Source organism: Pelodiscus sinensis, chromosome 1 (assembly GCF_052426305.1).
Source record: "Pelodiscus sinensis isolate ZL-2025 chromosome 1, ASM5242630v1, whole genome shotgun sequence".
In the NCBI taxonomy this organism is placed as follows: Eukaryota; Metazoa; Chordata; order Testudines; family Trionychidae; genus Pelodiscus; species Pelodiscus sinensis.
This window is the reverse complement of record NC_143052.1, coordinates 3,554,661-3,570,449: the sequence shown is the minus strand read 5'-3', so window position 1 is coordinate 3,570,449 and position 15,789 is coordinate 3,554,661. Positions and strand designations below refer to the sequence as shown.

Genomic DNA, 15,789 nt, shown 5'->3' with positions numbered 1-15,789 from the left:
ACAGTCCCGAGCAGGGCGACTGGACCCCACCCGGCCCGGGGCAACAGGCAGAAAGCGCCGGGCCACGGGCCAGCCCATGGCTAGCTCGGCAGAGGCCCCAGGAGCAAAGGGGGGCTGGGCTGCGGCGCGAGAGCCCCGGGGCCCCCAGCCACGCTCCCGGCCCCCCGCTCGGGGCGAGCGCTGTCCTCCGCACCCCGGAGAGGAGGCTCGGGCATGGGCGGATCCGGCCCCCGCAGCAAAAGGCAGAGCGAGGGGGGCTCCGGAGCCGCTGGAGCTGGAGCCCGGGCTGCTGGGGGCACGGCGGCCCACCCAGCCACGCCTCACTCCCCCCCCCCCGCAGCGCGCCCCGGGTTCGCCACAGGGAGCGTCCACACAGCAACGCGTTTGCAAGGCTCGATTCTTGTCCCGCGCCCCGCGCGCTCAGTCCACCACGTCCACGATGAGGGGCGCCATGTAGTCCGAGTGGCGGATCCCGAAGGTCTGGCCACGCTGCTGGACGTACTGCGGGGGGGGGGGGGAGAAAGCAGCCAGCGTGAGACCTCGGCTCCTCCCCCCGCAGTCACCCCGCCCCCTCAACCCTGCAGACCTCGGCTCCTCCCCCCGCCCGCAGTCACCCCGCCCCCTCAATTCTGCAGCTCTCGGCTCCTCCCCCGCCCGCAGTCACCCCGCCCCCTCAATTCTGCAGGAGATCTGGGCTCCTCCCCTATACCCACAGTAACCTCACCCCCTGAATCCTGCAGGAGACCTTGGCTCCTCCCCCTGCACCTGCAGTAACCCCGCCCCCTGAATCCTGCAGGAGACCTTGGCTCCTCCCCCCATGCCCGCAGTAACCCCGCCCCCTGAATCCTGCAGATCTCGGCTCCTCCCCCTGCCCACAGTAACCCCACCCCCTCAATTCTGCAGAAGATTTCGGCTCCTCCCCCTGTGCCCGCAGTAACCCCGCCCCCTGAATGCTGCAGGAGACCTCAGCTCCTCCCCCAGTGACCCCAGTAACTCTACCTCTGCCCTCTGCAATCCTGAATGAGAGCTTGGCTGCTCCCCCTGCACCCACAGTAACCCCGCCCCCTGCAATCCTGCATGACACCTCGGCTCCCCAATTGTGCGTGCACACACACACACACACACACACACACACACAGTGGTTTGCCACCCATGACCTCAGCACTGTGCCCTCACCCCCCAAACACACACATACACACAAAAACACACTGTGCAACTCTTCCAGGGAAATCTCCAGTCTCTCCCCACACCCGACACGTATGCCACCGGCCCGGCCCGGCCACGACAGCTCTTGTGAGCCCACGTGCCCCACACCCTCCACCTCAGCCGCCTCCTCACCTTCTCCGGGCTGTGCGCCCCGGGCCCTGGCTTCTGCGTGTTGTCGCCAGGAAGCATGTTGCGGGCCAGAATGCTGTACTGGGGGGCCCGGCTCTTGTACACGCTGGGCTCCACCACCCGGTAGTTACAGGGCCCTGGCGTCTGTGCACAAGCAGAGTGGAGCTCAGTCCCCTACAGACCAGCCCCCCAAACCACAGCCCAGCTGGCACCCTGAACCCCCATTTCCCTCCAGCACCCCCCCCCCCCCTGCTCCGCTGCCTCTCACCTTGCTCAGGTCCTCGTAGAAGCTGCCGATCAAGCTGCGGCCCAGGAGGGAGTAGTTGGGGGCCGAGCTCTTGCCGACGACCTTGGGCCCAATCATGGGGGGCAGCCCATAGGCAGCGGGCCCTGGTAGGGGGACAGAGGGTCAGTGCGGGGGCGGGGTCAGCACTGCCATTCAAACACCGCTGCTCACAAATCAGAAAGCTGAGAGGGCAGCTGGGGGGCCGGGAGGAGGAGGAGAGGGGGCGGGGAGGGGAGGGCAGGGGTGAGATGTGACTGGGGAGGGGCAGGGCTCAGTGGGAGGGGGAGGGCAGAGGTGGGAGGAGTGGGCGTGAAGAGCACAGTTGTATAATGTTGTATGTAATGTGCTGCATGGGTAGCGTGAGAAGAAATGTGAAACATTACACCCCTGAAAGCTCCTAACGCTGCCGGCCGCACTTCTCTGGTGAGCAGGGAGAACAGTCTTCTAAGCGCTTAGTAAAGATTCATCAGGCAGACAGCTTGGCTATGTCTACACTGGCGGCTTCTTGCACAAGAACATCTTGCACGAGGCTTCTTGTGCAAGAAGTCTTGTGCAAGCAAATGTCCACACGGCCATGTGCAAGCTGTGCTTTTGTGCAAGAGCGCCCACGGCAGTGTAGACTCTCTCTTGCACAAGAAAGCTCTGATGGCCATTTTAGCCATACGGCTTTCTTGCACAAGAAATCCCTGCCGAGCGTCCACACTGCCCTCTTGCACAAGAGCTCCTGCACAAGAGGGCTTACACCTGTTGGAAAAGCACGTAGCTCTTGTGCAAGGAGCCCTCGCTTACCATGCCGGACTGTACATTTCCTTGCACAAGAGCGGGCGGGCAGTGCGGACACTCTGCAGATTCTTGCGCAAGAACAGCCATGAGTGCAGACAGCCCTTGGCTACGTCTACACTGGCATGATTTTCCGAAAATGCTTTTAACGGAAAAGGTTTCCGTTAAAAGCATTTTCGGAGACGCGCGTCTAGATTGGCAGGATGCTTTTCCGGAAAAGCACTTTTTGTGGAAAAGCGTCCGTGGCCAATCTAGACGCGGTTTTCCGCAAAAAAAGCCCCGATCGCTATTTTCGTAATCGGGGCTTTTTTGCGGAAAACAGTCCTGTGCTGTCTACACTGGCCCTTTTGCGCAAAAGTCTTTCGAAAAAAGACTTTTGCCCAAACAGGAGCAGCATAGTATTTCCGGAAAAGCACTGATGATTTTACAGGAGATCGTCAGTGCTTTTCCGGAAATTCAAGCGGCCAGTGTAGACAACTGGCAAGTTTTTCCGCAAAAGCAGCTGCTTTTGTGGAAAAAGCTTGCCAGTCTAGACACAGCCCTTGCGTCTAGATCTGATGTCAAGACAGAAGGAGATCGGCGCTTCAGCATAGAATCATAGAATCATAGAATAATAGGACTGGAAGGGACCTCGAGAGGTCATCGAGTCCAGCCCCCCGCCCTCAAGGCAGGACCAAGCTCCGTCTACACCATCCCTGACAGATGTCTATCTAACCTGTTCTTAAATATCTCCAGAGAGGGAGATTCCACCACCTCCCTTGGCAATTTATTCCAATATTTGACCACCCTGACAGTTAGGAATTTTTTCCTAATGTCCAATCTAAACCTCCCCTGCTGCACTTTAAGCCCATTACTCCTTGTCCTGTCCTCAGAAACCAAGAGGAACAAATTTTCTCCTTCCTCCTTGTGACGTGATCCCACGGTTGCTCTTAGGAGTAGGTAGAATATAGACTGGGTTATAAAGAAAACGTAACAAATGAATTAAAAGTTTGTACTAATCGAAGCTTTGTGTTAAGAATTAGATCGATCCCTTTTGTATGGCCAATTTGTGTCCTTTTTCCCACGTGTGGAGCGATTGTGTCGAGGGGGAGTGAGTGGAATGTGCGTGTTTGGAGCGGTAACACCGTGTGGGCCCAACAGTTTCAGAGTCCAGACGGTGGAAGAGCACAGTGGGCTGGAAGTCTCAGAGGCGTCAAGGTACCATGAATGGGGCCCAATACAAAGCAGAGCGACACAAGACACGTGGACGGCCTGGGCGTGTTAAGAAGCAAGCGCTCTGTTACAAACAAGACAGCCTTGAAATAACGCTGAGGAGACACCAACATCCTGATGTCAGAGTCAAGAATCACTCCCAGATAAAGAGATTTTAAGCAGAACAGATGGGGATTGACTCAGAGCGGACGAAGCAGAAGGCGTAGGCCCGAATGGGAGAGAAGTCCTATGCAAGGGGGGCGTATTACACGAATCTCCGGGTCTCGTCTTCTAAGCACAACAGGTGGGGTGGGGAGGGCAGGAGTGAAGCGAGTCTGGGGAGGGGCAGGGCTCAGTGGGGGGTGAGGGCAGAAGGGAACGGGGTGGGCGGGGCAGGAAGGGCGGATTGAAGCCAGTTTGGGGAGGGGCAGGGCTCGGGGCAGGTAATGGCAGCCAGGGGGTGACTGACAGCACCTGGAGTGGGCGGTTACCCTGGGACCCCCGGCCCCAGGGCCCAGCCAGTTTTACATTTTGTGGAGAAATTGGAATCGCTCTGCTGGAGCGTCGCTCCCGCGCTGGGCTGCGCTGGCCGAGCCGCTCACCAAAGAGCCTGCTGAGCCGCTGCCTCTGAGGGGTCGGGGGGATCCTCTGCCTGCCCCCAAACACACAGCCGGGGCGGGAGTCTCCTCTCCCGGCCATGGGACCCAAGAGCCCAGTTCCCCATAGCCACACGGCCCGGCCTCGATACCTAGGGCCAGGCCGGCCCAAGGAAGAGCGGGGCCCTTGACGCTAGGGTAGTAGGGGTCCCCACCCGCCACAAACCATCCCACACAGACCCCTGCATGTTCCTCCCAACCCACACAGACCCCTGCATGGCCCCCTCCCCACACAGACCCCTGCATGGCCCCCTCCCCACACAGACCCCTGCATGCCCCTCTCCCAACCCACACAGACCCCTGCATGGCCCCCTCCCAACACAGACCCCTGCATGCCCCTCTCCCAACCCACACAGACCCCTGCATGGCCCCCTCCCCACATAGACCCCTGCATGCCCCTCTCCCCACACTGACCCCTGCATGCCCCTCTCCCAACCCACACAGACCCCTGCATGGCCCCCTCCCAACACAGACCCCTGCATGCCCCTCTCCCAACCCACACAGACCCCTCCATGGCCCCCTCCCCACACAGACTCCTGCATGCCCCTCTCCCCACACAGACCCCTGCATGCCCCTCTCCCCACACAGACCCCTGCATGCTCCTCCCAATCCACAAAGACCCCTCTGAGATGGGCCCCTGGACTCAATCGGCTGCCCGGAACAGTCTCTAGCCACAGCCCGGCATGGCCCCTGCTCTGAGACCCCATTCCCTGGGCCCTCGTCACTTGAAAAGTCCCTCGCAAGCATCCCCCGCCGGCCCAGCTCTGCTCTCCGTGGGCTCTCCTACCTGGAGTCTGGTCATTCGCAAACTCCTTCGTGCGGGAGGCGAGCGAGTAGTTGGGCGCGGAGTGGTAGGCCCACTTCCCCGCCTTCTCGGGGCTATAGCGACCTGGGACAAAGAGAGGCTAATATCAGCGCGAGAGAAGGGGCTCGCCCCGTATCGATGGGCAGGCCCCGGACGGGAGCAGCTGGGAGCTCCCAGATAGCTAGTGCTCCTGCCCTGTGCCCTACAGCGCCCCCTATGGGGAGAGGGCAGGGCTGCAGCAGCTGGAACCTGTCACACATCCAGTTCTCTTGGGCTGCCCTTTACAGTGCCCCCTATGGGGAGAGGGCAGGGCTGCAGCAGCTGAAACCTGCCACACCCCCGGGTCTCCTGGGCTGCTCTACAGCGCCCCCTGTGGGAAGAGGGCAGGGCTGCAGCAGCTGGAACCTGTCACACATCCAGTTCTCTTGGGCTGCTCTTTACAGCGCCCCCTATGGGGAGAGGGCAGGGCTGCAGCAGCTGAAACCTGCCACACCCCCGGGTCTCCTGGGCTGCTCTACAGCGCCCCCTGTGGGAAGAGGGCAGGGCTGCAGCAGCTGGAACCTGCCACACCCCCGGGTCTCCTGGGCTGCGCTACAGCGCCCCCTGTGGGAAGAGGGCAGGGCTGCAGCAGCTGGAACCTGCCACACCCCCGGGTCTCCTGGGCTGCGCTACAGCGCCCCCTGTGGGAAGAGGGCAGGGCTGCAGCAGCTGGAACCTGCCACACCCCCGGGTCTCCTGGGCTGCTCTACAGCGCCTTCTGCAGGGAGAGGGCAGGGCTTCAGCAGCTGGAACCTGCCACACCCCCGGGTCTCCTGGGCTGCTCTACAGCGCCCCCTGCAGGGAGAGGGCAGGGCTGCAGCAGCTGGAACCTGCCACACCCCCAGTTCTCCTGGGCTGCTCTTTACAGCGCCCCCTGCGGGGAGGGGGCAGGACGAGTATAACAAAGGGTATGTCTACACTACCACCCTAGTTCGAACTAGGGTGGTAATGTAGGCAACCGGAGTTGCAAATGAAGCCCGGGATTTGAATTTCCCAGGCTTCATTTGCATATTGCCAGGCACCGCCATTTTTAAATGTCCGCTAGTGCGGACTCCGTGCCGCGCGGCTACACGCGGCACGGACTAGGTAGTTCGGACTAGGCTTCCTATTCCGAACTACCGTTACTCCTCATTCCACCTAATCCGAACTACCTACACGTGGCACGGAGTCCGCACTAGTGGACATTTAAAAATGGCGGCACCCGGCAAGATGCAAATGAAGCCTGGGAAATTCAAATCCCGGGCTTCATTTGCAACTCCGCTTGCCTACATTACCACCCTAGTTCGAACTAGGGTGGTAGTGTAGACATACCCAAAGAGCTCCCCATATCTAGTGCTCCTGCCCTGCTCCCTGCACACTACATACAAGTCCTCAACTATCCGAAGGGGACGAAGCCCAGGGCAGGGAGGGATTAGCAACAAGGATGCGCAGATGAGGGAGAGGAATTAGGAAGGATGGGCTAGAATTAACAAGCAGGGAATGTAGGCTGACTCTCAGCATCCATCCTCAGCAGAGAGACTTATGGGCTGGTGGAATTGTCCCTCCAGGGGAACATAAGAATGGCCACCAGGTCAATCCATGGTTCATCGAGTGGGGTCCTGTCTTCTGACAGCAGCTGGTGCCAGACGATCCGGAGGGAATGGCAGAACAAGTGATCCCATCCCCTTCCCCTCCTGGCTTCTGGCAGTCAGAGGCATCTGGACACCCTGTCTCTGACCATCGTGGCTAATAGCCGTGGAAGGACGTAACCTCCAAGAACTTACCTCGTTCTTTTCCGAACCCGGCTATACTTTTAACTGGGGATGTTAGATAGTGTGTCATTGAACAGGCGTGTAAGCACATGACATCTAAGCGACTCCACGACTATTTGATAGTCGCCAGGCGTGGGGCCAGCAGCCAGTGCGTGCCAGCCCCACTTCCGAGGAGTCCCCCTGCCGCTCTGGATCAGAGGCAGCAGCGCAGGGTGGCAGGGGGGAGCTGGTCCACGAGAGGAGCCGGTTTAGAAACCAGCTCCCCTCACGGACCGGCCGCTGGTCGTCTCCCCATCAAATCCCGTTCATCGATGGCTCGTTGTTATTTTCTTTAGCATCGTTTCAGCCGGCCTCATGGCTACTGAAGCCTGCTCTGTAATCGCCGGCGTCTCCTTTTTTAAAAAGCAACTTTCCAGGGAGCCTGTAGGGTGCAGGGCAATCACATCGGGCCTAGCCAGGAGGAACAACCCTGTGCCGACATTTTCCCTCACGGGCCTCCATCGATCAGCAGGGCTTGGCCTGCCCTGGCAAGGGAGAAGGGAGCAGACTCACCTGGCCCGGGGGTCATGAAGGGCATCAGGTCCTTGGGGCGGCCGTAGATGGAGTAGGCCGGGATCCCATCTTTGCCCCTCATGGTCATCTTGTCAGGCACCTTGTACTTGGGCCCCGGAGAGCAGGCATCCTGCAGCTGCAGGCGGCGGATGCCGAAGCTGTAGGCGGGGGCGCGGTAGCGGGAGGGGTCGTGAAGGGGGTAACCTGCAACAGGAAGGAGCAATGGAGCCAGGGTGCCGAGGGTGCCGAGGGCATGGGGCAGGCAGGCAGAGTCCCCAGGCCCAGCCCTGAAGGACGTGTGGGGCAGGGCAGAGCTATCTCCACACGGGTCACTGGGACAGGCCCAGCCCAGAACTGAGCGGAGCAGGGGGAGGGGAAAGCTCCCTCAGGTAGGCCGTGGGGTGCAGGTGAGAGCCCCCCAAAACAGAGCACTGGGCGTGTGCCTGGGGCCTGCCAGCTGGTACATGTGACCCTCTCTCCATGATGCCGGGCCACTCCCCACAGAACCTGGGGGCTCCCCTTCTCGCCAGCCTGGCCGGCTCCTTGCTGACGTTCTCTCTCACCTACGTTTGTGGGGAGCCCATACTTGGGCCCGGGACTGCTGTAGAGAGCAGCGATGGGCCCTTTGGGCCGGTGGGGTCTCCAGGAGCCCACCCAGACATCGGCGGACATGGTAGATTCCCGGTGCTATCCCAGAGCTGGAAAGGAGACAGAGAGCCCCAGTTAGGGGGAGGGGCGAGCAAAAGCACCCGCCGTTCCCCCTCCCGCGGGTGAGAATGGGACCCCCATTGTTGGTGGCCGCCTCTTTGCACTACACATGCCAGTAGGGGGCGGCGAATACCATAGCTGGGGACTGGGGAGTTGGCAACCTGGGACCTCTTCCCAGCATTGCTCTGCGTGACCACGGGCTTGTCGAGGGGGGTGCCGACTCCACAGCCCCGTTTTTGGACGACTGCTCGAGACGCTCGGCCGCACGGTTCTGTGCACCAGGAGTATTACTTCCCATCAGACAGCAGAGAGAGGGGGAGAAAGAAAGAACCCTGCTATGGATTAGGCCACAGTTGGAGTCGTGTGTCCAGTTCTGGGCATCCCGTTTCAAGAAAGCTGCGGAGAAATTGGAGAAGGTCCAGAGAAGAGCAACACAAATGAGGAAAGATCGAGAGACCATGAGCTAGGAGGGAAGGCTGGAAGAATTGGGCTTGTTTAGTTTAGAAAAGAGAAAACCGAGAGGGAACACGATAGCAGTTTTCAGGTATCTAAAAGGGTGTCACAAGGAGGAGGGAGAAAAATTGTTCCCCTTGGCCTCTGAGGATAGAACAAGAAGCAATGGGCTTAAACTGCAGCAAGGGAGGGTTAGGTTGGACATTAGGAAGAAGTTCCTAACTGTCAGGGTAGTCAAACACTGGAATAAATTGCCCAGGGAGGTTGTGGAATTTCCACCACTAGAGATATTTCAGAGCAGGTTAGACAGACATCAATCAGGGATGGTCTAGATCAGAGGTGGACAATCATTTTTGATGGGGAGCCACTCCAGAACTTTGGAAAGTAGTCGAGGGCCACGCTCATCCATGATATCAATGGAGGCAGTGCCAGGTCTGGGATGGAGGTGGGGTGCAGAAGGAAGCTTGGGGTAAGGGAGAGAGTTTGGGTGAAGGAGGCAGTTGAGACCTATGGCACCGGGCTGGGGGTTGGATTGTGACTTCGGGCAGGGAATGGGGGTACAGGAGGAGGTGTGGGGGTTTGGGTTGTGAGCTAGGGCAGGAGGGGGCTGTGATCTGAAGCAGGGGATTGGGTTGCAATATCTGGGAGAGGGTATGGGTGTAGGAGGGGGGCAGAGGATTTGGGTATGTGGAGTAGGGGGGCAGGAATGGGGGGCAAAGGTTGGGGAAGGCAGGCCTGGCCAAAGAGTTTGTGGGGCCCTAGGTGGCATGTTGTGGTTGGCTGCACCGCATGGCCAGGCAGCTCTCAGCCAGGGTAGCAAGTGAGCAGCTGGGTGGGCGGGCACCGGGCAGCGTGGGACCCCAAGGCAACCATCTTGCTCGCCTTGCCCTAAGGCCGGGCCTGGGGGAAGGGAGGGACTGGGGTGCCAGAGGCAGGGTCTGGCCAGGAGACTTACCAGCCAGCAGCCCGTTCCTGAATCAGCCTTCTTGCCTGCCCCACCCCCGCACAGGCTGCAGCCATGTACTCTGTGAATAACTAGGAGCCCCTTGTGTTTATTGAAACAGGCACCTCCCATTCGCCAGTTTCTGGCCAGAAGCCAGCAAATGGGACTGTGCTGGGATGGGAGCAGCCCCTAAAGCTTTCCTCTCCCCACAGGGCTCAGTTTTTAAGTGAAACTGCCCCACAGCCGTGTTTCTGAGGCATGTGTGGGTGGGGAGAGACACCAGCATCCGTGGGCCAGATCCAGCAGCTTGGCTGGCCAGATCTGGCCCATGGGCCATATTTTGCTCAGGCCTGATCTAGACGGTGCTTGCTCCTGCCATGCGGGCGGGGGACTGGATTTGATGACCTGTTGAGGTCGCTCCCAGCTCTAGTGTTCCGTGTTCTATGGAATGGCCCCGTTACGGGCAGCATCCACCGAATCTGCTTCGGCAAGATGACCCAACGCACTGCAGCAGGGGCAGCAACACCCAGACTGGCCCCGGGTCCTGGCCCCTGAGGCTAGCGCAGAGCCAGCGGTTTTCAAACGAGGGGTCGCACCGCAGCACTGGGCGGTGGAATGTCGGGCCCTGGGGCTCATGGTTGCAGGGGGATCAAGTGAGCAGTGAGGGGGCTAAGGCAGCCTGGCCTGCCAGCAGCGCCCCAGAAGCAACCGGCAACAGACCCAGCACCTAGGTCGGGGTGGGGGGGGGGGCGCACAGGACTCCACGCACAGCCCCTGCCCGGACCACTAGCTCCGAACTCCCATTGGCTGCCGGCTGCTTCTGGGGGGCAGCACGGTCTGCGGTGCCAGGAGAGGCAGGAAGCTGCCTTAGCCCCCTGCTGCACCACAGCCCGGGAGCCCCTCCTGCCCCAGCCAAGACACCCCCAAAGCCAGAACCCCCTCTTAGCCCCCAATGCTCCTTCTCAGCCCCACCCTGGCGCCCACACTCCAGTCAAACTATATTGGGTCGCAGCATCAACGATTTTCTTCAGCTGGGTCACGAGAAAAAACCGCTCGAAAACCGCTCTAAGGTCCTACACCTGCGCTCTGCTCTCGTGCGGGGTTGCTCCTTCGGGGTGCAGCTCTCTGCCGGGGCTCAGGCCCCAGCGAGCCATTTGAGCCCCAGATCTGCAGAAGCAATTACTCGGGCTGGAACATGTCGGGGAAGGGCCTGACGTTTTCTCAGCTTGTTCTGTCCCCGTCAGCGGCTCTCCGGACGGCTCCTGCCTTCCCAGCGGTGCGGAGCTAATTGCATTAGAGACCATGCCCCCCGGGGACCGGTGCTGACACCGAGGGAAAGGCACCGTGCCGTCAGTTGCCCCGCTCGGGGGCAGCACCGTAGTTCGACATGGGGGGCACTAGCTCGGTTCACCAATGCTGCCCTCGGGCCCCTGACGCCCCAGGGGCCCACAGAATATCGGGGGTGGGCAGAGAGAACAGGGATTTCCCGAGGCAGGGCCCTAGCTAGGTCTGCCCCGAAGAAACCCTGCAGCTCCCTCTCTCTTGTATCCAGTTACTATGGCATCAGGGACAACAAACAGAGGCAGCCCATAAGCTGTGGGTAGAGCCAACGGAAATGTCCCGGGGAGAGGAAACGGGGCAGGACCGGCCAACGCTCGCAGGGGAAATTGCTACGAGCAATTCTGGGATCCCCAGGGCTCCGGCAGAGGCAGGCGGGAGTCCCATCTCCGGGACCCCCGGAACCGGCAGAGAGCGCCCCACTTTTCAGAACAGCCGCTGCTGGCCACACACCAGGGTCTCTTGGCGCTGCTGCCTGATGGCGAGCGCCAGGCACGTGGCTGCTAGAGGAGCAAACACTCAGGAGAAGGTGGGGAGGCCAGGGCTGGGCGTCAGGACGCCGAGTGCCTGGCTTTGTGCCTCAGTTTCCCAATACGCAGAAAGGATCATGATCTCGATCCCAGGAGCTAATGGTTCCTAAGGCTCCAGGAGCTCTTTGGCTGGGAGACTCTAGAGAAGGCAAAGCTCCCTGTGCTTTATACCCAAGGCTGGACAGAGGCAGTGAACACAAGGGACAGCCTCCCCCTCCACCTCCTACCCCCTGCAGGACAGTGCCAAGGGCTGGGATGGGATAGATTTGCTCAGCACCCTATACAGAGAGGAGGCTCAGAAAGAGCAGCGGTTCCTGGTAGTTCTAGGGGTCTCTGGGGGGACCTGGAGGGCCAGGCAGGGGTGATCCTGAGGTCCCTGGGGGGACCTGGGCAGGTGAGTGTGTTTGGGAGATCCGAGGGTTGAGGCGAGGAGCTGGGGGCTCAAGGGATGTAAGGGTCTGGGTCGGGAGCTGGGGCAGTCCCAGGAGATGTGGGGGTGCAGGCAGGGAGCTGAGGGTGCCAAGGGATCTGGGGGTGCCAGGGGATCTGCGAAGGCAGGTTGAAGACCTCAGGGAATTGGGGCACAGGCAAGGAGCTGGGGGATCCTGGGAGATCGGGGGCGGCAGAGAGCGGGGGGGCCCCAGGGGAGCAGAGAGGGCAGGCGGGGAGCGGAAGCCCCCAGGGAAGGGGCGCAGGCAGGGAATGGGAGATACGGGGCAGTCCGGGGTCCCGGGAGATCGGGGCGGGCAGGGAGCGGGGGGTCCCCGGGATTCCGGGGGGGGGGGGCGGGGATGGAACGCAGCGAGTCAGCTGGTCCCGAACACTGACCTGGCGGCGGAACCTAGGGAAGCCTGCGGCGGACCCGACAGAAGCCTGCGGCGGACCCGAGAGAAGCCTGCGGGGGGGCTGAGCCGGGCGGCGGCGGAGCTGGGATTCACGCCACCCCCCCCCCCCCATTGTTTACAGCGTCTCTCGGCAACCGGCCTGCGCCGCCCCCGCCCCCCGCCTCCCCGGCAACGGTACCGCCCCCCCCCCCGCAGCCCACGTGGGGGACCCGCCCCCCCAAGGAATCCCAGCAGCCCCCACCCAGCCCTTCTGCTCCTGCCCTGCTGAGCGCCCATCACCCTGGTATCGGTCACCCAGCCAGGTCCCCCTGTCCTCCCACCCCCCAGCCCAGGTCAGCACGGATCGAGCCCCTGGGCAAGCTGGGGGCGGGGGGGGGGGGAAGAGGAGAGGGCTAGGAAAGGCTCCATGGAGGGGCTCACAAAGAGGAATGGGGGAGAGGGGAGGCTGGAGCCACAAGGCCAGCAGCTAAACGAGGGCTGGGGGGGTGGGGCCTGCTGCCTGGGGGGTGGGGGCAGCGCAGGAATTTTGCAGCCACATGGAGCACAACCCTGGACAGGACCAAGCAGGGTGCCAAGCAGCACCTAGGGCACCGTGAGACTGGGAGTCAGGCGTGGGGCGGCCCATGCCATGGCCCTACAAAGCCGAGCGACAGATGGCAACCGCTGGCATGAGCTGCCCGCCCCCAGGCCTAGGCAGGGCCCATTCCCACAGCTAACCAGCAATCCAGGGAACAGCGCAGCTCAGGTGTAGGCACCTGACCCTGTGCAGGGACTGGGACCTCCCCTCGAGCTCGGCCAGGCTGTGGAGTACATAGCCTGGCCTGGAATATATAGCACTGCCCAATGGACAGTCAAGAAATCCAAAGGTAGGAAATGCCGGACTGAAGGTTGCTCCTTATAAGCTGAGTTTAGCCCCCTTGTGTGTGCCCAGCCGATGCACTAAGACAGGGTCTATAGCTCCAGGACCACAGACTGTGTTTCCCCAGGACTCCTGCCTTTGCGAGGCCTGTTATTTCATCTCCTTGCGCCTGCTGGTTCCTGTCCTACCTCTGCACACACGGCCCTCACTTTTCCTATCCCTTGGGTCCGCTCCTGTCCCCCTTTTTGTACCTATCACGCTGTCTGGAGTCCGAAATCACGCTGCTGTGTAGAGGCACCCTTAGGGTATGTGTAGACTGCATCCCTCTTTCGGCAGAAGGATGCAGATTAGGCAGGTCGTCATTGCAAAGGAGGCAGGGATTTAAATATCCCGCGCCTAATTTGCATAAAAATGGCCACCGCATTTTGACCGACTCAGCACTTTGGCGGCAAAAAGTGGCAGTCTAGAGAAAGAAAGCCTTTTTCGACAGATCCGTTATGCCTCCTGCAAGGAGGTTTACAGGATGTTAAATTTAGATGAATTATCTAAATTTGGATAAGTGGAGCAAAATTTGGGGATTTCTGTGCCTTTTGCTCCACTCATCTGAAGAAGTGGGTGGTGCCCACGAAACCGCTGAAAAAGTTCTCCTTGACTCTGTGTTGTGCTTCTTCCTTTTCTCTGGTAGCTGTCATCTCACACAAGAACCAGTTACCCTCACTGCTCATCGGTGGAGCGGCAGGACTTGTTTCCCATTCATTTCACTGGACATTTGATCTAAGCAGCTGCAGGTGGAGGTGTGGAATACACACGGAAAATACGTTCCCGGCAAGACTTTCCAAGTGCCTTCCTTCAGCCTGAAGGTGATGGGCTGTGCTCTTTCCCACTGGCTCAGCATTTACACATGGGCTACGACTAGACTGGCATGATTTTCCGGAAATGCTTTTAATGGAGAAGTTTTCCGTTAAAAGCATTTTCGGAACAGATCATCTAGATTGGCACGGACGCTTTTCCGCAAAAGCACTTTTTGCGGAAAAGCGTCCATGGCCAATCTAGACGCACTTTTGTGCAAAAGAAGCCCCGAACGCCATTTTTGCGATAGGGGCTTTTTTGTGGAAAACAAATCTGAGCTGTCTACACTGGCCCTTTTGTGCAAAAGTTTTGCGCAAAAGGACTTTTGCCCGAACAGGAGCAGCATAGTATTTCTGCAAGAACACTGACAATCTTACATGAGATGGTCAGTGCTTTTGCGGAAATTCACGAGGCCAGTGTAGACAGCTGGCAAGTTTTTCCGGAAAAGCGGCTGATTTTCCGGAAAAACTGGCCAGTCTAGAAACAGCCTTACATTCTAAAACAGAGATAACAGGGAAATGCAAAGCTACACTGAACAAAAATAGCCCCAGTTTTGGAAATGAGGAATCAGGTACACACAGAGTCCTGCAGTGATACATGAGATCTTGACATGTGTGGGTCAAGTGAATCTAATCCTCAGTGTTGGAGGATCTAATGTCAGTAAAAAAAAGTTATTACCATAATAATACTCCTCTTGGGCCATATAAAACTTGCTGAGTGTTTACGAGGTGCTTTGACATGTTTAGATCAGCAGAAGCCTCAAGCAATTCACTCTGAAAGTTACAATTAGACCTGTTTGCCACAGAGGTACACAGGGGCACATTCAGCTGAAGGGCAGGCAGGATGTGATTGGCAGAGTCAAAAATAAACCCCAATAGTTGGGACTAGTCATGCCAAACACTAATTGGGGATGCAAAGGGTTAACCGGTTACCCAGTAATCATGCACCTTACCGGAATGCTTAACCATTTAATCGGTGAGGGCAGCCCTCTGCCACAAGATCATGGTTAATTGGTTAAACATTCTGTTTAATAGGTTAACTTTTTAATTGGAATTTTACCTCCCTCACACTAGCCTTGATCCCCTGAACCCTGCTGGACACACTGCACACACAACCTGTGGAACTCCTTGCCAGAGGATGTTGTGAAGGCCAGGCCTTTAACAGGGTTAAAAAAAGAACTAGATACATTCATGGAGGTTAGGTCCATCGATACTTATGAGCCAAAATGGGTAGGGATGGTGTCCCTAGCCTGTTTGTCAGGGGCTGGGAATGGGTGACAGGAGGGATCACATGATGAGTCCACGTTCTTTTCACTCCCTCTGGGGCACCTGGTATTGGCCACTGTTGGAAGACTGGAGACTGGGCTAGATGGACCTTTGGGCTGACCCAGCCTGGCTGTTGTTATGTTCTTATATTCATGCCATTCTTGGTTCCCAAATACATCACTCGCCTGAAAGTAACTCTTAGGGCAGCTCATTCTGGAATTTTTTTAAATTTTGTTTTGATGCATTTGGGGGGAATTTGTTTGAAGGGGTTGGCTCAGTGGTGGGTATTTGCACATGAGCAAAACTACATTCTCCAGTACCCAAATCTGTCCTGTTTGATCCATACTGAAATTTTCATGCCTACCCTGCACATGAGCAAGCTTAAAATGTGCATAGTTGTAATTCCTTTCTTACCATTATTATACGCATGCGTGAAGAAGGCAATGTTAGAGAAAGAACCTACCCAAACCTCGTTTTCACAAACCCGAAAGCTTTCATTGCTATTGGGTTTCCACAGCTCATTAGAGGAAAGAAAGAGTAACACACACGCTGCACTGGATGACTTCATCTCAACGGGTGTGGTGATTTAAAGCAAGATTTTGTT

At 58.6% G+C, this 15,789-nt stretch overlaps 1 protein-coding gene across 1 annotated transcript; it reads right to left on the bottom strand.

Annotated features, from left to right (window-relative positions):
• Nucleotides 1-379: 379 nt before the first annotated feature.
• Nucleotides 380-12,344, bottom strand: LOC102454279 (ciliary microtubule associated protein 1A-like). Its single transcript, XM_075924507.2, has 7 exons — nt 12,196-12,344; nt 7,959-8,093; nt 7,396-7,599; nt 5,036-5,137; nt 1,604-1,725; nt 1,339-1,479; nt 380-501 (listed from the first exon to the last, which is right to left on the bottom strand). Exons 2-7 carry the CDS (start codon nt 8,065-8,067, stop codon nt 421-423), a joined length of 759 nt encoding a protein of 252 aa, XP_075780622.1. The 5' UTR covers nt 8,068-8,093; nt 12,196-12,344; the 3' UTR covers nt 380-420.
• Between the last annotated feature and the right edge of the window lie 3,445 nt (nt 12,345-15,789).